Source organism: Hippocampus guttulatus, chromosome 5 (assembly GCF_054856545.1).
Source record: "Hippocampus guttulatus isolate MCC_2025c chromosome 5, RoL_Hgut_1.0, whole genome shotgun sequence".
NCBI classification, from domain to species: domain Eukaryota; kingdom Metazoa; phylum Chordata; class Actinopteri; order Syngnathiformes; family Syngnathidae; genus Hippocampus; species Hippocampus guttulatus.
The window spans coordinates 18,971,297-18,996,513 of NC_141265.1; the positions used below are offsets into that span (position 1 = coordinate 18,971,297).

Genomic DNA, 25,217 nt, shown 5'->3' on the forward strand with positions numbered 1-25,217 from the left:
GTGCTATTTACAATGGTTACAGGTTTTCACGGTATCTATATTGGGGACGTGTATGTCTCCACTAAAACATTCATTTCATTCCGCATTTGATGTTCAAGTCAGTATGTTTGCATCATGCATCTTTTTTTTTTTTAATGAGTGAAGGTCTCCTGCAGGGAGGAAGATACTAGAACTGGCGCGTTTCAGTTGCAGCATCACCTATCCGCGAGGCAGGCTGGGTGGGGAGCGGGCTGATGAGAAAGCCCCCCCAGGACTCTCCTCTAAATAGGCATGAAATTATATCTGCCTCTGACTGAGATTATGTGTCCATGCAGCCTCTCTCACTCTCTCGTCCTCGGGCCCTTCCACCAAACAGCCACTTTGCAGTTTCAGCTCGCTTGCATTCAAGTTGAAGAAAGTTCATTTCCATCAGGAGGTGCTCGGCGTCCTTGATCCGCCTTCATGGGTCCTGCTGGATTTGTCACACATACCGAGCGCTCAGAGGATGTGGTCGACCACAGCCATGTCATGCGCGGATAATTTGCGCTTAATAGAAAGGCCCGGAGAGCGCTGGATGCACTTTCAGTTTCAGCGCATACGATAGATTTCGCAGAACTTATTGAAAGCCACTCACTGGCAAGTCCACCGGCTGCGCCTGCACAATGTAACACACGTCAGCCCCGCAGCAGCCTTGCACTGAATTCTGCTTTTAAGACGCCTATAAAAGTCCAATTGTTGTTGACACTCTCAGAACGTGGCTAATTTGTCTTCATTTTGGGAGGTCACGGGGAATGTGCCGTTAGAATGAAGTGCATTGTGTGTGCTTTTTTCTTTTCCTCTCCCTCTTCACTGTGCATGAAATTCTCCACTCTAGAGCTGGCACGGCCAATGGTAGTGATCAAGCCATCCTGCACAATTAGGACAAAGAGAGGCTTTTACAGGACATTGCAAAGAGCAAACGGACGCACAGTTGAGAAGCTTTCCTTTTTCTTTTGTTTTGTTCCAACCAGTCCGACCATTGTGATCACGTTTACTTCTAAGGCAGGAACTGTGCGCAAGAAGCAGGATCTAGCTCCACTCAGGAGCACAAATACAGTACTGTATTCGCAAGGTTTTCACTTTCAGCGACTTGCCCTGATACAGTGGATATCAAACGTTTACACACCCCCTTCCAATGCCAGTATTGTGTGATTTAAATGTGACCTGAACATTAGAGGTTTGATTGGTGGTTTTTTAAAAGAATTTGGGGGGGGGGGGGGGTTCTAAAACAATTAAATTATTGTGATTATTTTCTCAATTTCAATGCATTTTAACGGCCGTCAATGCGGATTCTCATTGTTCACCGGCAGCACATATTTTTTTTTACAAATACATAATCGCCTATTTGTCATACATGTGGTTAGGAAGTGCTTGGTCCTATGTGCCGCCCAGTCGGGCTGATGAAAAGTTGTGGGCCCCCTCCATCATTTAAGTTGCCCATTCCTGTGAGTGCCCCGTCTTTCACCTTCCTGTGTTGCTTCTAACTTTGGCTTCAACTGGAACTAAAATAATAGGTCAACACACAAATGCTAATAATTAGCTTGTGGCATACACAGCAACAATATACTGTATCCATCCGTACATGTACACATACAGCTTATAGAGAGAAATTCATTCTCGAAATAACTCTGGCTAGCACCTTCATTTAAAAAAAGAAAAAATATATATTTTTAAAAGAATTGAAATTGAGAATCATTGAGACCTGGAATCAAATTGAGGAGCCAGAGTCATAAATGGAATCGTCGATGCCCAACCTTACTGCAGTCTGCTATTTTTTCATCACATTTAGCCTACTTGGAAAAATCTTTGTTTATGGAGTGTGTTGTGGCAAGACTGACAATTTTTTTTTTTTGTGGTGAGCTCATGTTGCTGGAAACTAGTCCAGTTTGAACGTGATACAGGGTATAGTGTTTAACGTTCCAAAGTATACAGTGGTTCCTTCAGATGCGAGTTTAATTAGTCCCGTGACCACACTCGAATCACAAATCATTGTTCCCCATTGAAATGAATGGAAATGTAACTAATATGTTCCAACGATCCCACAAACAACCCAAATTTGTTTTTCTTGCGTTACTGAATGAGGCAAATATTGTCCCTACACTGCAAGAAAAGCATTGTGAATTGACGGTGGCTGGATGAAGGTTATATTGTGCACCGTATAAAGCGATAAAGCTCTTATTAGATTTATGGAGAAACTGGCTAATTTCAATGAATCACGGTTTAGTATTAAGACACCTAGGAATGAACAAAAACAAAACGGTGTCAGATATGATAAATATTTTATTTCAGCAAAAGACACACACTTGATGCATTTGTATCTTTCATGACTTGTCAGTACAGAGGAAAAACCCAAACATATACACAGAATGGGTATATATGTATGTGGGTATATTTTAAAGTGCAAGTCATTTACACAAGGTCAATCATGCGTTACATAGCATCTGTATCAGGAACTTCAGTTCAAACCTCAATAACCTTGAGTGTGCTATTGGAATAGTAAAATAACTGTCACTTATATATATCTATATCTATATATATATATCTGTATTTATATAGATATATATACATATGAATACAAAATAAACTGAAGTCACTGAAGCTTTTTTTTTTTTTTTTTAATTTCCCCCCGCTTTTGCTGGAGCACACAACGACAATCAATCACGATCAATTTGTTTCAAGTCTTGAGAGGAAAGAGTACCATGACATGTCAGGAGAAAACCGTTTTCGCACAGCTCACCGCCGTGACGCCCTCGTCGCTCGAATCTGCAACGCAAGCTAACTGAAGGCCCGCGACCACTCTGTGTGCGTGCTACGTGTTTGTTTGCTTCTTGGTCCCTTCCCATGCAAAAGTAGCCTTTGCGTGTCACGTGGGCGTGGCCTCCTGCCAGCAGACATTCAGTAAACAGTTACATTCTCTGAAAACTACCGTTACACTGGACTTGGTGAGGGAAACAGTCACTTTGCCCGAGAAGTAATTGACACACAGGAATGTCCAACAGGAAGTCACCATGACGACAGACAAGACACGTGGGTGTCGCCAATAAGTGGGCAGCAGCTGTTTGTGTTGAGGGATTAACCCGTGACGGACGAAACACACACACACACGCACGCACGCACGCACGCACACACACACTCACACATATGTATCATGTATGTTTCAATGCCCTTTATAGTGGTCAAGATGGAAAGGAGGAAAAAAAAGTGCATATTGAACATAAAATAGTAGGATAGCATTGGACTACAGTGTGACGACAGCTCTTAGATGCTCAAAGGACAGGCCGTTGACTGAGCTGAACAATCACCGTGGAGCGCTTTCGTTCACCGCGTGAACAAAAGGTCCATTTCTGTGTCGCCGCGAAAGCCTTTGCGTCGGAGATCATTGCATAGTTTGGAATTCTCAACATAGTCTTGGAGTCTGCGCTGAAAAATAATCATTCCGAGTGAGACAAAATGAGATCTTGTCACATTTGTGCTTCCCCCTGGTCACTGACGGTCGCTTCTTCACGCAGGATTGCGATCAGCTCGTTGATTGTTTTCCTCAATTAAAATCTGCACGTCAAATTGTATCAAGAATTTTGGTCTTGATGGGTGTAGTCATGTCTGATTTTCAGTTTTGATTGACACTGTCAAGACGGGTCATGGGTTTATTATTGCGGGTGTCGTGTGGAAAATGGATTTGATCAACAGCAGTGGGCCTAATTGAGTTGCCTTGTGTGGCCCAAATTGTCTATAGATGTGGTATTTTATGTCTGCCCAACACTTAGACCGACTGCACAACTGTATTTTTTTCTTGATGGTCATTCTGGTGGTAATCGGAGCGCTCACTATTGTTTTTTTTGTAGGCAGCATGACAAGTGGCAACTATTGATGCGGAATTTTCTTAAAAAAAAAAAAAATGGAATTGGTACTTCAAATCCTGTAAAATCCTCCATAACAAATATTCACAAAAAACCCCCAAAAAACTTTCATATTAATATTTTTAGGTAGGATTTAAAACTTAAAAAAATGGTCTAGAGGTTCCCCACGATTGACTGGCGACCAGACTGCCTGGCCAGTCTCGGTTATTGAAAGACCCTAAATCACCCACAGGTGTGAGTGTGAATCGTTTGCCTAGATAAGATAAGATAAGATAAGAAAAGCTTTATTAGTCTCGCAATGGAGAAATTCCAGATATGTCCAGCGTCAATCAAAACTGAGTGTTATTACCCATGTTAGAGGCAGAATTGTCGATCCAACTTTTCTGTTGGCTCAATTAACCTACTAACCTAATTTCATCAAATTGTTTTGAAAGGAGCTGAACCCAAGCCTAAAGATGAAGAAACATGCCCCCCACTCCCACTTCCTTTGAGACAATGTGACAAACGCGTGAGCTCAAGGCTCCAAGACTGCCTGCCTCCTCCTGTCGACAAGGTAACGGTGCCAAACAAACACCAGCATGGGACTTCCTATCAGGGGCGATTGTCTGCATGGGCTATGAAGGGCTCCACAGACTGTATTTGTCAAAAGGGGGAAAAAGAGCAACTTGAAGTGTCAACAGACAAGAGCGTTACCAACAGGCCAGCTGCTCACTCGACTGCGTTTCCAATTCTTCAGTGACAAATGGACGCATGGATTCCGTCATCCAAGACGTCCATGCTGATGTTTGCTTGACCCCCGATGCATCCAAAGTGCTTTGGAGCAGCCGCAATGCAACGCGTCGCCGCGGCCCCATGTGAGTGGATCACCTCACTTGAATGACCAACTTTGTTCCCCTATGGCCAGCACAGAGTCATGACACGGGTCCCATTCAGTCTTTTTTTTGGCATATAGATGTTCAAATCAGAGCCATAACTGAACTGCTTGTTTGAAGTGAATTCAACTTACACTATGTGCATTGAAATAAGACATTAAATAATATAGTAGGAAAATAAATATAATTCCAAGAAGGCTTTTTTTTTTAAGTGCTTTTTTTTTTTTTAAATAGTTACTCTAAATCTCGAAGCCCGGGGAAGCGAGCGCACGTCGTTCAGCACGGACGCGCGCGCCTCGCCCTCAGTTTAGCAACATAAACATAGTGCCTTTGACGCCGCAGAGCTCAACAGTCGTATGCATTGTAATGATATGACGGACAGATTTGGCCTAACGAGCCTCGCGATGATTGCGAACAACACATGCCACGACTAATGGCTACATCTGTCATCAGAAAACAAACACCCTAATAATATGTGCTATATCTGTACACGAGTATTTTGGTATTTCATGAAAAGCATTCAGGGCAGTTTTGAAGTTGGGTTTTTTGTTTTCTTTTTTTTTTTTGGTCAGTTTACGGTAACCTTTCAAAGGTTCCGGTGACCCACGCTCTCTTCGTAGAAGGCTAGCTATGGCTGTCTCAGATTACCTATAGGATACAGTACATGTAAGAGTTAGCATCGTTAAAAAATACACGTGAAGGTGATCTTCACATCTCATGCTCACAATTTGACTGGTCTCATCACGAAAATATTGGATACATCTAAAGTAACACAACCCCCCCCCCCCATCTTCCCCTTGTGGATGAACCAATTAATCTATCAATGGATGACTTTTACTTGTGCTTGGAGGAGCCGAAAGGGAGAAAAGTGACTCGAACAAACGGTCCCCGTGACTGCCTAGGACCGAGAAAATCACTATTTCAATTTGCAGCATTAAAGTGGCGGAGTCCAAAGTGATATATGCCTGTTTGTGCTCTCGAGCAGTGGTTCTCAAACTGGAGCCTGTGAACCGGAGCTTGGGCTCAGCAAAATAATGAGCAATAAATTACGTTGTCTTACATTTTAAAAAGTGCATACCGATGTGGCGTGTCTGAGAAGTTCCAGGATTGGTGTCACAATCCGTATGCCAAACTATAAATTTTCCATTTATTGTGGTCCAGATGATCAACGAGCATGTCTAAAGACAGCAAACAGGACAACTCCTGGCTTATTCACCATGACAATGCACCTGCTGACAATGCCATGAGCATCTGACAGTTCCTGGCCAAGAAGAGCATCCTCGTGAGAAGAGCATCCTAGTGCTGGAGCAACCCCCTTTCCAAGCACACGGGGTCATCAAGAGGAAACCGTTTCAAGATGCGAATGACATCAAGATGGCCTTTCAGGAGTGCATGAAGTTGTGGCAAAGAAGACTGGGGAAAGTACGTTCAACTTCAGGGATACTACTTCCGTTGGGGAAAAGTGTATTTGGGATGCCAGTCCTGAAACATTTCTGACACACCACTTCTCGACCTTAGCGCTGAGCCAATTGAAAAATGGTTATATATACATACATATGCCAACTAAGTCACTTTTGTAAAAAGAAAGGCATTGTATCACAAACTCAACATTGCATTTTTGAAATTCACTTGTTAACATAATAATATGAGGAATTTGGAAAAATGTGAATTTGTTCTCAGAAGATTACGACTTCTTTCATCGACAAACGACGTCTTTTTTTCCCCTCAAAAACAATTCTCCTATTGTGACATTTGTTCTCAAAAATAGGCATTTTTTTTTACTTTGTATGGCATTTAACACACATGGTCGTTAGTTTTAAATGGCATTGGAAATTTAAGGGGGGGGGGTCTCTTATCCCTTAGAAGTTTGAGAAACCTGTACTCTAGAGATAGAAACCACAATGGCTGTTTTTTTTTCTTCTTTTTTGTACTTGGCATCAAGACCTTTTTAAGGATTCATCTCATCTGGAGCAGATGAAGAGTGAACAAGGCTGCGGGAGTGATGAATGGAGGGGGTCTCTCAAGCCTTAAACGTTGGATATACAATATAGCAACAATCGAATTAACTCTCGGGGCGGTCCAGCATTCCCTGGAGGTGCATATTTGTATAACTCCCAGACGAGTGGGGGAATGAATGGGTTCACCCCGAGGGAATAGAGGAGCGATTCAGACTTGGAGTGCAAAGAAGAAGTTAGGAGCTGTCACTGCCTGAGCGCTTTTTGCCAAAATGACCGGCAGGGTCTCTGTTTCGCAGATTAGGCTGGATCTTGTACATAGGGGGTCCCACGGACCAGCGCCAGCTCCCGCGAGCCTCCGCTCCGGTCGGGGTGGCGGCGGCCGCCGCTGCGGCGGCGGCGACCGCCTCGGCCGTGGACGCGCACGGTTTGTTCTGCAGGAGCTGAATAAGCATGGTCATCTCCGGGCCCATCCGAGACACCATGCTGGCCCTGACGCGCTCCACCGTGTCCTCGTCACAGTCCATCAGGCTCTGCAGCAGCCTCCCGTAGAACCTGAGACCATAAAAACACGTTCATCGCTCAAGGCCGAGGGGGGCGCCGGTGTCTCGTCCAAATGTCCGATTCCCCCTTCGTACAACACACCGACAAACGAGACACGCCGTTGAATTCTATTTGCCTTTTTCCCGGCTGCATTGAGCAGATGGTAACCAAAACATGCAAGTGAATACAACGTGAGCCATCTGTTATGCTACATAAATCCAGGTCAAAGGGGCATTCGGTGTACAACATTTAGATTTGCTGAACCAACAACAGCGCTGTAACGCTACTTTTGTGGTGAGGACTCTCCAAACAAGGGCTCTATCTAGGGCACACATGGCCAATAGGCGTCTAATAAGGAGTAAGGCCAGGAACGCGTCTCGAATTGACCACTTTTTTTCAGTAAGGACCCAATTCGTACCTTATTCTCGTCGCTGTGCATTACTATTGCGGAAAAGATGAGTTGCTTACGAACAGTCAAGGCTTTAATGAACAATCAAAAAAAAAAACACACTCAGTAAGTCAGTAGAGATGAACAAGATGTCACTCCACCAAACACACCCTCAAGTCAGAGTGAAACAAAAATCAAATAAACATGCGACATAAATACAACCGCACGGGTAGTAAGTTGGCACACACATTCTCTGACTAAACGCAAACAAGTAAACCATAACCATACCAATTAACATTATTTCATGTGTAGAAAGGGCTGTTTGTTTGTTTTTTTTCAATGTTGTTGAGGGTACTATTTTTTTGTGGGTCCTTTCGTGGGAAAAATAGAGTGATAAGTTATGATATTGCAAATGCCACAGTTAATTAACCCTTTCATGCACCCTGTGACCTGATAACATGATAAGCTGTCCACTGGAGTAACCGCTGTCCCTGAAAGGGTTAAGTCAGGGAGCGAGCAGTATTTTTGATATCAGTGGAATTTATCTTGTGTATGTCAATGATAAGTGAGTCGCCATTTTGTGTGCGTACAAATTTAAGTCTGTACAAACATACTATGTGCTAAGTTAGCATGGATACGGCGTTTGGTGCTACGTTAGCTTAGCGAGCGCAACAATTTATGTCTGTAAGTAGGGCTGTAGCGGAGCGGGCGATTGCGGGCTGGCGGGGGTTGGTGGTAGGATGGTGCGCTCACCTATTTGGGAAGTGGCTCGGCAGCTGAGCCACCTCGCCGATAGCGTCTGGATTGGTCCGGGCGACCGTGCAGATATCCAGTTTGCTGTAGCACTCCTCTTGGACTTCGGATATCATTCTTTGGAATGTGGAGCAGCGACGGATGGTCGGGAACACCTTGGAGGTGACGCCATTGGCAATGCACTTAAGGCTCTCTTTCACAAATGCTTTACCCTGAAGAAGAAGAGACTTTGACTTATTTTTTTTTCTACTTGGGTCTGCCATCTTCATCTCCCACATTACTGTAGTATCTGTGACTGAATGAGTGTGACTTGAAACTGCAGGGCCTGGCCCATTGAGGGACTTGGGAGTGAAAAACAGCAAGCAGAGGTGGGCAACCCCGCTATCCTGTATTTTTTATATATTTTTTGTGGCTCCCTGCTTCAACACACCCGATTCAAATGATCAGGATTGTTCTCCTGCTTCTGTGGAGCCGATCATTTGAATCGGGTGTGTAAGATCAAGGAGACGTAGAAAATATGCAGGATCCCGTGGGGATTCCCAATGGGAAAACTCAAATTCTCCACTTTCCTAGAATGCCGCATGTGTGATGTTGGCATTTTTCCAAAATGTGCACTCAAGATTTTCACGTTGCACTTTTCAAGAAAAACTGTGAGGTGAGGTCAATCAAAACCGTTGCTGTGGCTGGCTTGTTTCAATCTGGTAAATTATTTTTGCAGGGCTCTTGGAGAGCAATATGTGAGTGGAACGGTTAGCTTACACTAAGAGGATTTCATATTGAGATGCTATAATGCAGTGCAGAGATTCGGAGGTGATACTGGAAGATAGCGGAAACGGTGTCGTGCTTTTGCAATCATGCTTTTTTTTTTCATCCTCAAATCTATGAAACGTCTCCGTCTTTTCTTTCATGCCACGCATAGCTACACAGTGTTGTCGGACATTCTTTTGTGACGTGATGGTGTTATTAAGAGCAGGATTAGGTCACCTCCTGTAAATACCCGCTGAAGGTCGCCACTGCTTTTTTTGGAATGAAACCTCTGTCTCATTTTTGATGACTACTTGGGCCTCTGCTCTACTGTATTTTCATGCGGGTCATTATAGTTGGTGGAGCCGAGTATTTTTGAGGTGGTAAAGAGTTGGGAAGCACTGGGATGCATTATGTGTGTGTGTGTGTGTGTGTGTGTGTGTGTGTGTGTGTGTGTGTGTGTGTGTGTGTGTGTGTGTGTGTGACTTTTGACGAAATTACAACTCATGAATCCATTTTTGTGCTTTATGTCCTCTTTAATTCTGACGATTTCGCGATGCAGCGCCGCACTGTATATTTTCCGAGCCGCACGGCCGCGACTGGAGGCGTCGGTGGAGGGAGTGTAAGCGTATACCTGAGTGTCAAATTTAGCAGCACTGTACAGGAAGGACTTGCAGATGTCATGCATGCCATCTGTGTCGCACGTTGAGTTTTCCAGGCAGGCGAAGGCCCCGCAGCCAACTTGGAGGGCACCGTTGAGACAGCGCGCCACATCTGCTGTGGGCACAGAGATGATGATGATGATGATGATCCATCAGCGGCGCAAGCCAACAGTAGCTCGACTGCACACTCTCACTACAGTTGCCAGGCTCCGGGCGACAAAAATGCGGCCGACAAGGGAGAATATTCATTCCATCACGCTGTGGCGCTTGACAAAGGATGTGCAGCCGCGAGGGGCAAAACTGCAGATTGGACACCTTACAGCTCCCAGAGGCTCCGACACTTTTTGGCGCCGCTTGGCTTTTCCCTTGGCGGGACCGATATTTCTCAGCATAGCTTTTGGACCAACGGCACCAGAAATACCAAAGAGTTTCCTGAGAATTGTTGGCGCGCCTTTAGACACGCATAAACTCACACACACGCACACACACACACACACACACACATGGTGCCCTGCCACCAGCCTCTGTCTTCAATTATTTTTACACCAAGTGGTAATTGTTAGGCCACATTTTAGGACTCCGACCACTTCAGTATTCCTGACCAGAGAGTCGCCACACGCCATAGCGCGAGCAAATATGGATCACGACACATGGAAGTAATTCCCCGTCCATGACAGCACAGCCACGCTCAACGCCATGCAAACAGATAAGAGACATCGTCCAGTCGGCCATCCACCCATTTGTCCTAATTCGGGCCTCGGGGGGGAATTGCAGCCTATTTAAATGGCTTTGGGTGTGGTACACCCTGGACTGGTCGCTGACCAGTCGCGGGGGGGGGCACATTTAGACAAACAACCATTCATGCACATTTGCAAAAATGGGCAATTTAGAGCAGGGGTGTCAAAGTCACTTTTGTCACGGGCCACTTCTGGTCTCCTTCGGAGAGCCTGTATGACAAAATCGATCGGCAAGTTTTGAACTCGGATCCCAGTAAAAATGTTTTGTTCAAATAGTAACAAAAAAAATGCTTGCGATATCTCAACGGTCTTAAAAGTGAAGACAATTTGCAATTTGGTATTTTTGCAAGAAGCGTGAAGTCAGTACACATAATTTGCACTTGCGGGACACATCAAATGATGTGGTGGACCAGATTTGGCCCCCGCACCTCCAATTTGACCCTTAAGTAAGTTGTGTTAAATGCTTAACACTTTAACTTCCCACTTGACCAATCTGTTGAGCACAGTGAGAAAGCAACAATTACGTTGTAAGAACCATAATCATAGAAGCCAGCTCAACGGTTTGGTCGCCCGCTTTTACATTTTGACCTTTTATACATTTGTATAATTCAAATAAATGTGAGCTAAAGCTACTGCACACATGACTCGAGATGACTCTATATACTGTTGTCACTATATTTCATATGAATTTTCCATATATTGAAAAAGCAGCAAAAAATAATAATAATAATACAAACTACCCCATCCAAAAATATAGTGGACAAAATGTCTCCAAACCTTTTAACTGTATATTTCTCAGAAAAAAAAAGGTTTCTTTCTTCCTCTGTTTGTTTTGACCGCCAAGTGGAATCTCAACCAATTTGTAGCGGCTCATGTTTTGAAAACGAATAGTGTTTGTTCTGCCAAGGGAATATGAATCGCAAACTATTTGGATTGGTTGTTAAAGATGAGGAATAAGTTAAATTTTGGTGAGACAGGGAAGGTAGACCCTGGACGGGTCGCCGATCACCCTCATACATCTTTTAAGAAATGTGACAAAGGGGCCCTAGCCCACCTCAGGCATATCGCAAACCATTGAAAGGATTATGCCGTTATTCTTTTGGACGCCAAGATGTCTGCCTCACAGTCCTGAGGTTCTGGGTTTGAATCTCTAACTTCCTGTGAGCATCTTCGTATTGTCATTTGGATTTTTCTCTGTGTTTGCGGAAATTTTCTGCAAGCCCCACATACGCAGAACATGCACTGGTGTCGATGGTTGTCTGTTAGTGCCCTTTGATTGACTGGCGACCGGTCCAGAGTGAAATCTGCCTCTCGCTGAAAGTCAGTTGAGATAGGCTCGGACGTGGACCCTTTTTGTGGCCCCTGATATTATTCCCCCCATGCAGTCCTTGAAAGGTCACACGAAATATGCTGTCAGAATCCGACAAAAGTATATTATCGGGCACCATGTGCACTTGTGGCTTCCTCTGAGGCTCGATTGGATTTTTAGAATTTCACGGCTCGCCTGATTAAATGCTCCCACGGGCCGCAGGTTGTCCACCCACGTTCCACCAATTAGTGCAAAATCACCACATTAACAATGCATCTCATGCTTAAGCCGTCCGTTTTTATTTTCCTGTAAAAATCGAATAATCGTGCAGCTTTATATTGTTGAACACTCACGAATGCACAACATCAGAGGGGGGGGGGGAGCTATGCAGCACTAGCGGGTCCAAGATCATCTGTTGCCGGCTGGACACCGGCAACCAAGTCAAAAAAAAAAAGAGAGAAAAGAAATAAAGAAAATGCACAATTCACTGCACTGCAAAACGGCTGCACAGGCCAAAATGATCATAACGAGAGAAGAAATGTGCATGTGAGCGAGCAAGGAAAGCTGGCACACACACACACACACACACACACACACACACACACACACACACACACACACACACACACACACACACACACACACACACGCGCGCACAATAGATGCCCAAGCATGTGTGTGCTACTTACAAGGGCTGTTGGCCGAGAAGCGTGCTCTCCTGGACGGATAGGATTCGTTTTGATCCAGTTCGTATGCAGATGCGTTGAGCAGCATCAGGAGGAAAAGTCCCGTCCTCAGAGGCATCGTCTCCCCGGCGAAGATGTCACAAGTGATCGCAAAGAGACGGCCGAGCCTCCGCGAGTAATTCAAAATAAGAAGAAGGAAAGAAAAGAGGAAGGGGGGCTGAATGGAAAGAAATGAACGAGGAGTGAGGCTGCTCTTTTACAAGGCTGCGCTACTCCCTCACTGTGCTTTGGACTCGCATGTCAGGCAAGACGGCACCGATGCTCAGTCCGAGTTTCGGTTCGCTCGGCTTTATATAGGAGCTGAGAACGCCACGAGCTGGACGCCTGCGCCAATCACGAGGCTGCCTTCAAGCATCGGCTCCTGCACCGCTCCACGACTAATTGATAAAAAGAAAAAAAAAATCCACGTCAGTTATTCATCACGACGTCCATCGGGAAAAACGATGCATTCATCTTTTTTTATGAGGGGCCAAGTCATCATCTAGATACCGGCACTACATGGATGGACACGCGTATCGGGAAAGCCGCTCATTTTACAGGAAGGGAAGATGGAAGAAAATAATTTACAGCCACTCTCCTGTTCGCACTTGCTACGAGAAGTTTGCGGGAGAGTCTGTCTGAGGGAGTTTTTATTGGCGAGGGCAGGTTTTTTTTTTTTTTGGTGTGTTGCTTTTCCTTCATCTTTGAGGGATTTTTTCCCTCATGCCGCCGCAGCAGTCGTAATTTTAATTTATCCATCAGTCCATCCATCATCCCCTCTCCAGCATTCATCCATCCATACACCCACTTGTCTCACTCATTTGTCAACCATCCATCCATCCATCCATTTCTCCACAAGAACTTAAATTCAAATTTTCATTGTGTTCTTCTGCTTTTTTTGTTTTGGTGTGATGTCATCACCAAATCTGTCTGTCCACCCATCCACCCACTAATGTACCCAACCAACTGCCTATCATCCATCCTTTTATCCACATATCCACCCTTGTCTCACCTGTCGGTCCATCATCTCAATCATCTTTCATGAAAATGAATGCATTTGTCTGCTACAGGCCCTCAATAAAGCACCAGCATGAAAAGAAAGACTTTTTTTCAAGATACTGCAGAGATAATAGCACGCTACACTCCTTTGGTTGACAAAAACATAAATTAGTTAAATACCGTAGCGATATAGAATGTAAAGAATTGAATAGTTCAAGCATCTATATTTTGTTGTTCTACTTCTTCCTTTCATAACTTTGCTGCTGTTAATCGGGAATTTCTCCATTGCGAGACTAATAAAGGTTTTCTTATCTTCTTATCTTATCATGATAACTATATTGTGTGATGCCTTCTGGGCTACACAGTTTGGCCACCAGGGGGCAGTTTAATATACACATATGGATACCACTTCCCCATTCAGGTAGAGTAATATCACCAGTTTTTCACAATTGAATATAATACTGTGAGTATTGTAGGTCTGTCTACGCTCGTTGCTGCACCATTTGTGTTCATATGTCTTTTGGTTCAAGTGTTACAACACTGCAAAGTTGGCGCTGCTTTCATTGACCCATCTCTGGTGTTTTGCATTATGTGTGAGTAATAAGTCAGCAGACCTAGAAGGAAAACCCTATGACGTTGTTTTGATGACACCAGATACTGTTTAATCTCTTTGCTACGGGAAAGACGGTTTTGGAATTTGACCAACTTGGAAGTGAACCAGCATCATGGAACGGAGTAGCCGCTGCCCACCGTATGCAAATGACCTCTCATTTTATCACATGACATTTTCCCACAGCGACTAAGGCCTTTTGTTGCTTCGGGTTATCATCTCATCTTGGTGTTGAGCATTGTTGACGCCGAGTGCGTACAATGTCTCCAGTTGACCTCATTTTTCAAGAAGTCCACCAACTTGCAACAGCATGTGTCTGCACACAGAGGAAGATGTGTGGGACATGACCGTTTATCTCACGCCTCCTCAGCGGCACAGCAGACAGAATGAACAACTCATCCGACGCACAAAGAGCAGAGTGATAACATGTCAGCGTGAAGCGACATTATGCACTCATCTGACCTTATAATAACAACTTTTACAGCATTGTGATGGCACAATAGCTCGTAATAGGGAGAATTTCTCATTGCCGTGGCAACGCCAGATAAACTCCTTTCACGGTGTGTAATACCGGTGGACCCGCCTGGACATCTCATATTTATTCCAAGTCATGAAACGTTCTGTTCATGAGGTTCTGATTCCGTAAAGTCTCATCAAGACTTTGTCTTGAATGGATGCACCTCTAATGTTAACACCCTGGTATACAATTATTGAAGAAAATACCCCAAACCAACAGCAGAAAGGTGATCCGAATAACAAAAACATTTGACAAGATTCGGTGTTTGAATTTTTAACCCGCTTTCCTGTATGGAGTTTGCGTGCCCTAAATCAAAGGTGCCTATCCTACACGTTTTAGATATTTGCCTCCTCCAACACGCCCGATTCATACGAGGAGCTCATCAGCCAGCTTTGCAGAGGCCTGATTACCATCCTTATCATTTGCATCAGGTGTGTTGAAGCAGGGAAACATTGAAAACAGGATGGGGGTCTTAGGGGACCCCTGCTCTCAATTGCCCAGAGGTGTGAATGTGTATGCGAATGTAATTCATCTACAAGTGCCCTTCTATGAAAGTTTGAAATCAATTATAAGAAATTGAGTGCAACGACTCAAAATTAATGTGTGGTATCCGTCAATCCGCAAAATAGCGGCATCGCGAAACTCTGAACCTGTGATGGAGCGGGGTTTACTGTATATTGTTTTGGCACTATTACAAATGGCAGCGGTATTGATGGTTCCTCATAGTTGCGTTCAACCAAACTCTTTTAACAAATGAGTTGTAGAGGCGTGCGTGACCAACATAAATCATCCCATGGCGTCATGACGTTCACTGTACTGTGCTCTATCAGAAGACGTCCTCTTCATATCTTTGTGTTCTGCTTGTCTTCAGCACATCTTTTGTGCTCGCAGCTTGCCCCCCCCCCCCACCCCACCCCACCCCTCCACATCATTGTCAGCACTTGTTGACAAGCACTTGGCACCTTTTCTCCACCGGAGAATCCAAATATGAGCCCCTGTCTGGTGCATAAATGTGGAAAAAAAAAAGAAGGACAGAAAAAGATTTAACGTTGATCCTCACAATCAATCACGATCAGCATCCTTGTCATTTGAGGACACGGCTTACTTCTACATACCGTCGTACGACCTGAGAGAAAACGTTTTCATCGGAGCATCCAAAAGGAAAAGACATGCTGTAGATATATACACCCGTGAGTATAACATCTTGGAGACGCGACAGCCCTCGACGGGGCCATATTGTTATTGTAAGGCGCCATTACATCTATTGTTTTGACCGTTGCCTAATGAACCCTGAAGTTTGCACAATTTGCAATTCAGGCATGACGTCCACAAAATATGCGATAATTCAGATCACAACATCATAAAGCATGGGTGTTACCTGCATGTGTGTGTGTGTATATATATATTGTATATATACAGGTATATACTATCTCTAATAAAAGATGATTCCATACATGTCTTAGTACATGGGGAGTGATGATACAATTCAAGGATGATCCATTTTTAAAGTGGAATGATTCGAGTCGGTTCGCGCTGACGCACTCACATCTTTTCAATCAAATCCAGGTTTTCCCCTTCAAATTGGTTGATATTACACCCCTAAGCATATCGAATTTTTTTTTTTTGCTTTTGGTGTGTGCACTGTGCCCGAGCTTGAGGGCAAATCTGAAAAGCACCATTCGGACAAAAAAAACATATATGTTCTATATATATATATATATATATATATATATATATATATATATATATAGAACTACATCAACGAGCAGGGCGCCAATGACGGGATCGTTTTATGTTGCATCTCCTAACCTTGCCAAACCAAACGACTTCTACGGAAAACTCGAAAAAAAATAAAGGTTTTATTTGAGCCAGCGACAAGTGCTGCAGACATTTTACTGCTTGCTCGAGTCATCTCCTTTTGAAGCCAATCACTTGACTATGAATTAGCGTCATCACGCATATCCACCAACATGTCTGCGCCCATGACTTTTTGCTAACTCTCCGCTAATGTAGCTTTGATTGTGCTTGACAGTTAATGTAAAACATGATAATTATGCGCAACAGTCCAGTAGCGGTGATGTCATGAGAGATTGGCGTGAGTCATCATTTCCGCACATTCGACAAGGAAGCATTCGCCAATCTTGCTCACAATCAAGTGGCTCTAATAATAATACTAATTCCCATTTTACCCGAGTAGACATTTCATCCGCTTCTCATCAGCACTCGTAAGTCATTTTACATTTGAATACTGTCCACCAAGGACATTAAAAAAAGAAAAAAAAAGAAAAAAAAAAGCAGTTGTTGATTGTTTTGCCCAGACGCACACGTGTTGAATGAGCACACACATTTAACACATGTAAAAGTGTCATAAAGTCCAGCAAGGGGTTCGGCGGGCTACTGGCAGGCAACACCGCAGGTGTCATTTACACACCAGGCAGGTGTGAAATGCATGCGAGTCAGACAGAAAAGGTCACTTGCGATATTGCCTGCTTCACATTTTGCATAACGATATTTGGGCCATTGGAGGTCAACTTTTACATAAGGTGCGGCTTGTTAGGTGTCATCACCCTCACGCACATTTACGACAAAAAAAAACACACACACACGCACATTGACAGAAAATGTATCTCATGGTCTGTTGGTGAGTTCATTAGTTAGCATATATGTCATGATTCGGTTTGGGACCAACAGGTGGCACTGTAGGGCTCCCCCTGCAGCTGCACACCTGTTGGTCATTAGGTAATTAGTGCTTTAAAAGGACTCCCAGCCCGACCACTCATTGTCGGGTCATTGGTGCTCTTTGCTGTTGGCTTCTGTCATGTTTATTTCAGTCATGTTTAGTTCATTGTTATGTTTTAGCTTCAGTCATGTTTTGGTCACGTTTTTGTTATTGAGAGTTTTTTAGCTTCTGCCATGGTGTTTGTTTGTTACTTTGGATTCATTTTGTTTTCATGACTTTGTTTTGGATTTAGTTTTCTGTGTTTTATCAATACACTTCTTCAAATAGACCCTGTTCCTCTCTCCTGCCTGCTTTTTGGGGTCCACCAGATTTAGGCTCCGTGATTTGCGTTCAAAATCAAGCTCATCCATTCTTTCCGGCTGCCTCGCTTTGAAGCGAACGCGCGCCGCCGATTGCAGAAACTTAGGCTTGCCGCAATGTGGGTTGACAGATTCAAAAAACAATTTTTTTTTCCCCCTCACGTTAGCAACTTTGACTAAGGTCTGCACACAACTGATTTGATTCTGTTTTTCTGTTGTAGGACTTTAGTGCGCCCGTTTATGAGCACGATATAAGTCACTTCACAGAGAGCTGGAACGTTCTTGCCGATAGGTGCCGTAAATGCGGACCTTTCGTTTATTGACCAAGTCTGCCTTGTTTTCCTTACGTCCCGACGTCGGCTGGTTGCCGACGTTTAACGTCGCCTTTATTGAACCCGCCGAAAATGCCTGGATCACATTGATGCCGCCGGCTGTTCTTACTCAGGGTGGAAAATCCCGCTTTTATGACAGTGCACCTGCAACCTGGAATAATATGCAGAACAAGCGAAAGCTTACCTCACTTTTATCCTTGGGGCATTCTAAATTTTTAACTTCTTCTTATTTCACTTGCAGATGTTCCAGTTTTAGAAATCTAATTGACTTATTTTACTTACCATTCCACACTACTATTTTATCTTGAGTCCAAAAAAATTGGGGCTTTGATAGGTCAATAAAAAGCAAAGGCAATGAGCTTGCAAAATCCTCCATGTGGAAAAACGGCATAATGAGGTTTTCAGAATGAAAACCGCATATGATTTGTAATTCGACGCTTGCAACAACAACAACTAATGAAGTAACGCTGCGTTGCATCACTTTGCGAGGGGACCGAGAACCGCGTTTCCAATTTTGGGATCATCGACTGCACCAGTCTTGCTGCGAGTTTGTCGTCGAGTTTGCGCTCGACATTGAGAAGCACCGTGATTGTTATTTTTCAGAAGTTTGTATCATGCTGGCACCACATTCACATGAATCGGTACCCAAGAAGTCGCTCTGGCTTTCAAAAAGGTTTATGACGCCGGGAATGGACCATATAGAAGAAACCCTGCTTGTTTTGCCAGTAAACACGGCGGCATTTGCCACACATTAATAGTCACAGCACCTCGTTTCATTTTTGTGTGTGAATGTGTGTGTGTGTTTGTGTGCAAGTGTGCGTGATAAAATGAATGTATGGTTTTTGTCTTCAAGCAATACTGAGCAGATGTCCAAACGTAACACGTCGACATGCTCATTCCTCAACCTGACATAAAACACTGTCATGGCTGCCAATGTGTTAAAGCATGACTTTGAAAAGGGAAAAAAAAATCAAGAGAATAACTAATTTGGTGTAGCTGAACTTCGTCTATAGATAGTTGTTTCTCTCACTTGATGCTCAGGTTAATGACAACGGCTTCCCTTTGCGCTACAACATTCGGCTCCAATTAGTTTCCTTTGATCATCGAGCTGCACATATTATGATTGCTTGTACCTCAGAAAAATACTCGATCATGACTTTATCCATCCATTTATATCCTCATGAAGGTCGCGGGCGCGCTGGAGACTCTCCCAGCTGTCTCCGGACGGTAGTGCTTTATTAACCTGCCATGCATGTTTTTAGAATGTGGGAGGAAGCCGGAGCACCCGGACAAAAACTCGCACAAGCAGGGGGTTACATGCAAATTTCACACAGGACAGCTGGTAGGCTACACTAAGTGTTGGTATTTTCACAACACAACTTGGCACAGTTAGAAAACGGGTGATTTGCGCCGTTGTGGGCGCGAACACAGCTTTGTGGCCAATGGAAGTGGCGCCTTTACTTCCTTTTAAAATCGGCTTTGTGGCACTATTAGAGAGTGTTCGACAGAGCTGGCATGGGATGTTAACATTCGAATGATTTAAAACACAGCGAATAATCACTTCATATACCACGGTATACATTGTACTATCAAAGGCAAATCACTTTGTTAGTCTCATCTACATCTTCATATTGCCCCCCCCCCCCCATGCTGTCACATGCTCACATTTGTATCTGATACAAGCATGCACACCGTTGTGAAGATTCCAGAGATACGGTACAGTCAGTGTGTGTGTGTGGGGGGGGGGCATAATGTTTAAGCTAGCTTAGCCTAGCTACCTAGCCTATGTTACCTTCAGCCAGCCATCTGGTTGTAGTTCAGACCCATCTGGTTGTGTCTCCAGAACAGGCATCGCAGGAATACATTTTGGAGGGGTGCCCACATCCGTTCGCACGGACAAGTGCTCTCAATCACTCATCTCAACGTCCTTAATATATGTTTTTGTTGTCGTTTGTCAAACATGAATTCAGGCATGCTGCCTGTGATTTCAAATGCAGAAACCAAATGATGCGGCGCTATGTTTCACTTCACAGGTTGCATGAGTGAGAATTCATCTTTGCCTTTACGATTGTAGTGGCTCTCAAAAATTTGAAATGAAGTACCACTTAAAAAAATTTAAAATTCAATAATTCGCTCTCTAAGTACCACCATTATGATCAACCATGAAATAGAGAGACAGAGATTTTATTCCTAAAATATGCAGTGAACATTACTGTTAGGCACACAATCATGGTCACGGTCACATAATCTTTCATCCTGATTTTGGTCGTGTTTTGGTGCTTTTTTTTTTGTTTTTTGTTTTTTTGATTCGTTTAAATCTAGATTTTTTTTTGGGTGGGGGGGGGGGACACACCTTGTTTACCTTTTTTGTGTGTGTGAACCAATACTTTTAGCGACTCTTGCACTCATGTGTTGCCTCCTTGCTGCCCTGCACTTGGCGTCTCCATTTTTTTGCCCCCATAACCACCACAGAATCCCTCAATCCTAACATTTCTGACATTAAAAAAAACATTCAATTCAATTGGACTGCACATAAAAGCTAAATTGTACCTAAATAAATGCAGTATAGTCGATTAACTACATTGAACATAAAAGGTAAATACAACTGAACTGTAGTTAGTGATTCTTAGGATTACCACTAGAGGGAGCTCTTGTACCACTAAGTATTTGTTGTAATGTCAGTTACTCGAATGGCTCACTGAGAAGAAAAGAACTGTTGAACTGCTCACAAACGTGGGTGAATGAAAAAAAGTCACAAAGCACAATATTTGTAGTCGTTGGTGGGCACGTCAATCCGTCAGTCATCCCTCCGTCATTATTTCAGGCCAAGCTGTTGTCTGTTCGTTGCTGGCGGCGACAGCCAATCTGCATTGAGAATCTTTCCTTGATGGAGTTGGCATATTTTCACTGTGCTGGCATGGATTTGGTGCAGGTTCTGCATCTTGCTGCTGCATTCCGTAGACATGCACGCTAGTTTCATTCAAACTGTCCTTCAATGTGAACGCTCATTTGGAAGCGAACAGAAGGCTTTGATTTTGTGGATGACTTTGGGGTTGTTGTTTTTTTTTTTTTTCTGGTTCCAGTATTTCTATTAGACAAGGAGGCGATTATGCAGCATGTTTAGGTTGGAGACTTGTGGGACCAGGCATTGAGAAATATGCACTTTTAATCACCAAATGACAAACACGTTTCACATTGGCATCCATTCATTCAAACCTGGGAAGTTGTGGTGTGTCATTGTGTGTCACTTTTACCTAAATCCATTTCAAAGAGTCACCGGCAGCACATCGGAACGGACTGGAATGACTAACAGTGTCTCACGGGCATGTACCGTACTCATCGAGCTGTACAATATTTCACCACGCTGTGTGATAAGACCACACTTGGATATTGTCAAAGGCAGTGGCGGTTCAATTTGCATGCTAATACCGTTCCCGCTTGAATGTGATAGAAGCTGCACAGCGCTAGTCCTCATATTCTGGACGCTCCGCAGAAGATGTGCATCCCCTGTTGGGTCGCAGCCATCCATCTTGTGTGATGAGAGCTCTCGGTTTCCTGTTCTTTGTGACATGTTGCGTTGATGTCGACAGGTAGCTGTAAACTTGCAGAGTCCTTCTCAAGGCTCTCCCATAAAACAAAAAAAATGGGAGGGGTGGGGGGAGGGGGGCGCGACAACCTGGCTAGGATTCCTTGTAACTTCCTACGCTGAGATGCTTCGTCATGGTGCAGTTTTTGCCCCACAAGAATTTAGTGGGAAATTGTACAAAGTAAATTGTGCATATTATATGATGACCAAACTGGCTGCTGTTGCATATTGCAACATCACGCCACAGTGTGCAAATAGAATTCAAAGGAATTACAACTTGAGTGTTTAAATAACGTCCAAGCACTGTTTTCTAGCTCAAGTGGAATTTTGTGCCTAAATATCATTGCTCAGCAGGGATTTTTGCTGAATTTTTTTTTCTTTTATTATCGCCTAACTTCTCCATTCAATTGAGTTGCAAAAACTCCCCCAAAATGTTGCTGCTAGATTATATTCAAACTGGGCTGGGGTGAAAAAAATATTCGGATAGTTTTGAAGTAATCATATAAACAAGTAAGTCTTCTTATCAGACTTAGTGTGAAATTGAACGGAAATTTAAGTTGTAAGTGCACTCCATTTGCGATATATATATATATATATATATATATATATATATATGATTATGGGTGTGCAGCTCTCCTATAAAAGATGATTTCATACATACCTGGATGCATGGCGTTCATTTTAAAGCGGAACTAATTGATTCCGTTCGGTCTGAGTCGATGCACTCGCCAGTTTTCCAATTCAAATGAGTTTTCATAGCCTCTATCGAATGTTCCAACTACGAATCCCAAGCATGATGTGTCCTTTTGTTACAACACAAGCTGAAATTGAGCAAAAGCAGGAAAAAAAAAACTATCTTACATGATCAGGTTTGTTTCTTTGAAGCTCCATCAAAGTTTCAATGTGCCTGCATGTGTAAACTCGTAAAAATATCTCACACGCTCTGCACCGTTTTACTGATCAGATCTGAAGAGAAGCATTGTGGTTTTACATTCACGACAGGAGCTCTGAACATCCTGATTTTGAAAAAAAGGAAAAAAAAAAGTCCACATCCTCAACATGAGGAGTTGAAGGCAAATGGCCGAGATAATCGAGCCTAATGAAAGCACGATGGCAGTGAAAATGCATCGGTGAGAAGGCCCCCGTGGATCGGACGATGGGCTGGTGTTCTTGCTGGGTGCTGGAGGCGTGCCTGGTCGCGGGAGCGCTCTGGACACGCTGCGGGATCCTGGCAGTCCGTCGCCTCGCTGTCAAGCCTCTCATGGGAGCGGCCAGAAAGCTGATACGCCATGTGGCAGGTCAGGCCCTCAGGCAGAATGTAGCATATCAGGGAACTCAGCAAATTGGGACGCTTAGTTGATGTCCACTCTGTCATAATGAAATATCCATTATTGTTGTTATAATTTTTTATAAAATCTGAATATCAAAATATGTTGTTCAACAGCACACAATTAGCTTGCTAACTGAATCAACTGGCCGGGTCGGTCCAAGTCCACTATGTGCTTCCGAAATGCTAACGTTAGCCAAAAATGTCCACCCTGTCAGCAAGAGCTCGTCTTTATCCCTTTGCACATACTTGTACATTGTCTGCTTGCGGTTAATTTAGTCATAAAACAATTCATCTCTTTTACTTTGTATTATGACGAGTATGCTCTGGGCTGCTAAACTTGACTTTAATTGTGTTGCTGCCGCCTCTCCCTGTCCTTTTTCTGTGAAGCGTTGCTGCGGATTTCTCTGCTTTCTCTCTCTCTCTCTCTCCCCAAGTTGCCAAGGAAACATTATAGTGAGTATGATTGGTATACATGTATTCATTTGATCGGGTTTTGGAAACAAAAAAAAAGCCTTATACATACAGTTTTGTTAGAAAGTAGTTCAACACATGATGCTGCTTGATGCTTTTTCTTGCTTTTCTTTTCTTTTTTGTCATGATATCATTGTCATCTGCTGATGTCACCCATCTTGTGTTTCAGTTCTATTGGTGGTTACATATCATATTGAACAGTAGCAGCATGGCTGTGCTTTCACATAACCAGCCCACCACTTTCTCCTCAGTCCACTTGTCAACCTCTTCAGTCTGAGTTACATAATCTTAATTCACAGTCCAAGATACAGATCTTATTGTGTGGAAAAGGAAAGCAATGCAACATCTGTTAGTTTCAGTCAACACTTTTCACTCACTTTTTTTATGATGCTCTTCTCATTCGAAATGACCTTCTGCATAGATTCCTGTGCATCACCAATTCACTGCTTGCTGCTGTAACTTGTTTTTGTTTTTTTCAACCGCACATCATTCCATTCACCCTCAGCATGTAGCCTTAACCATTCACTTTATTTTGATAAAGTGCACATGGTTATATGAACAATATAAAAAAATAATTCTCAGTGCAGGGATGAGTCAACATGAGCATTCACTCATTGGCAGGCCAAATGAGCTTTCAATAAGACCTGCCCCTGTTGGTAAAGCAGGATACACACACATAGCGAACTTAACTGATTTGAAAATGTGAGAGATGCCATACATGATGCGCAATAATAATAATTGCCAAATGCGCTCTTCTTGTCCTGCACAGCGCACACGTAGTAATGTCCGTCGTAGTACCAAGCCTGACCTGCGAGAGGCAGCATTAAACCACATCGTATCCAGACTGCTGGAAAATGCAAAGAAAAAGAACAGTTGTCGGAAAAGAAATCAAAGAAGCTTTGCTACCTGCTAGCTCATCTGACTACATTTGCGATCGTACATATTGAACAGCTTTACAATTGTCCGCCGCAACTGTTTTTCCCAAGATTGACAGACGCCACACTACAGGATAATGGCTCATGATATTTTATATCTGCTAATCCGGCACTCAATGAGCAGCACTTTGGCAAATAGTGAACACGTCATTAAAAAAAATTAAAAGGTGTCAAGTTGTTTAATGCCACTCCCAGTTCAAGTTTACAGTCAAGCTGAACACAAAACAAAGTGTATTTAAAACAACTACATAGCTTAACTTTTCAGGCTGCTAGCTTCCTGCTAACATGACGAGCATCCATGATGCGGTGGCACACAAACGGTGTAACCTATAGACGGGCACTTCTCACACTCATAGGTTTTCTCCTCGGCATAGAACAACACTTATTATTGCCACACTGATGAGGTGAGAGAGCACTTCAAACGTTAATGAAGCGTTATTTTGAATTCCATTCCCCTGCCATAATATGACTGGTCGCTGCATTATTTGACTGCCTCAAATTTAAGTGGATTCATCATAATGCCTCAATGAACAGTATTTCACTGTTTTATTGTGCCTCCAGGTCCACCAGAAGGAGTAGCACCACGGTCATTCCATTGATGTGGTGGTGCTGGGGTACTTAATATGGAAATTATTTAGGCCTTAGTTAAAGAAGAAGAAGAAGCAGTAGTCGTAGTGGTAGTAGTAGTAGTGGTAGAAGAGGAAGAGAAAGAAGAAGGAGAACAAGAAATCGGTATCTAGGAGCAATGTTCTGTGAGACGTTTTCTGTTGAAACCAGGTAGGAACCTATATTTTGCATTTCTGTTTTTCCCTCTTATAAGTGGCCAAATGAAAGA

General features: G+C 43.4%; 1 protein-coding gene across 1 annotated transcript; it reads right to left on the reverse strand.

Moving 5' to 3' along the window:
- Positions 1-5,563: 5,563 nt before the first annotated feature.
- stc1 (stanniocalcin 1) lies at positions 5,564-12,815 on the reverse strand. Its single transcript, XM_086111513.1, has 4 exons — positions 12,528-12,815; positions 9,765-9,907; positions 8,387-8,598; positions 5,564-7,257 (listed from the first exon to the last, which is right to left on the reverse strand). Exons 1-4 carry the CDS (start codon positions 12,640-12,642, stop codon positions 6,939-6,941), a joined length of 789 nt encoding a protein of 262 aa, XP_085967639.1. The 5' UTR covers positions 12,643-12,815; the 3' UTR covers positions 5,564-6,938.
- Between the last annotated feature and the right edge of the window lie 12,402 nt (positions 12,816-25,217).

Excerpts from the sequence above, each read along its gene's own strand:
- stc1 (XM_086111513.1), bottom strand. The coding sequence starts at position 12,642 with ATGCCTCTGAGGACGGGACTTTTCCTCCTGATGCTGCTCAACGCATCT. Across the intron at positions 8,599-9,764 it reads CTGCTAAATTTGACACTCAG|GGTAAAGCATTTGTGAAAGA; the intron begins GTATACGCTTAC and ends CTTCTTCTTCAG. Across the intron at positions 7,258-8,386 it reads CCGAGCCACTTCCCAAATAG|GTTCTACGGGAGGCTGCTGC; the intron begins GTGAGCGCACCA and ends TTATGGTCTCAG.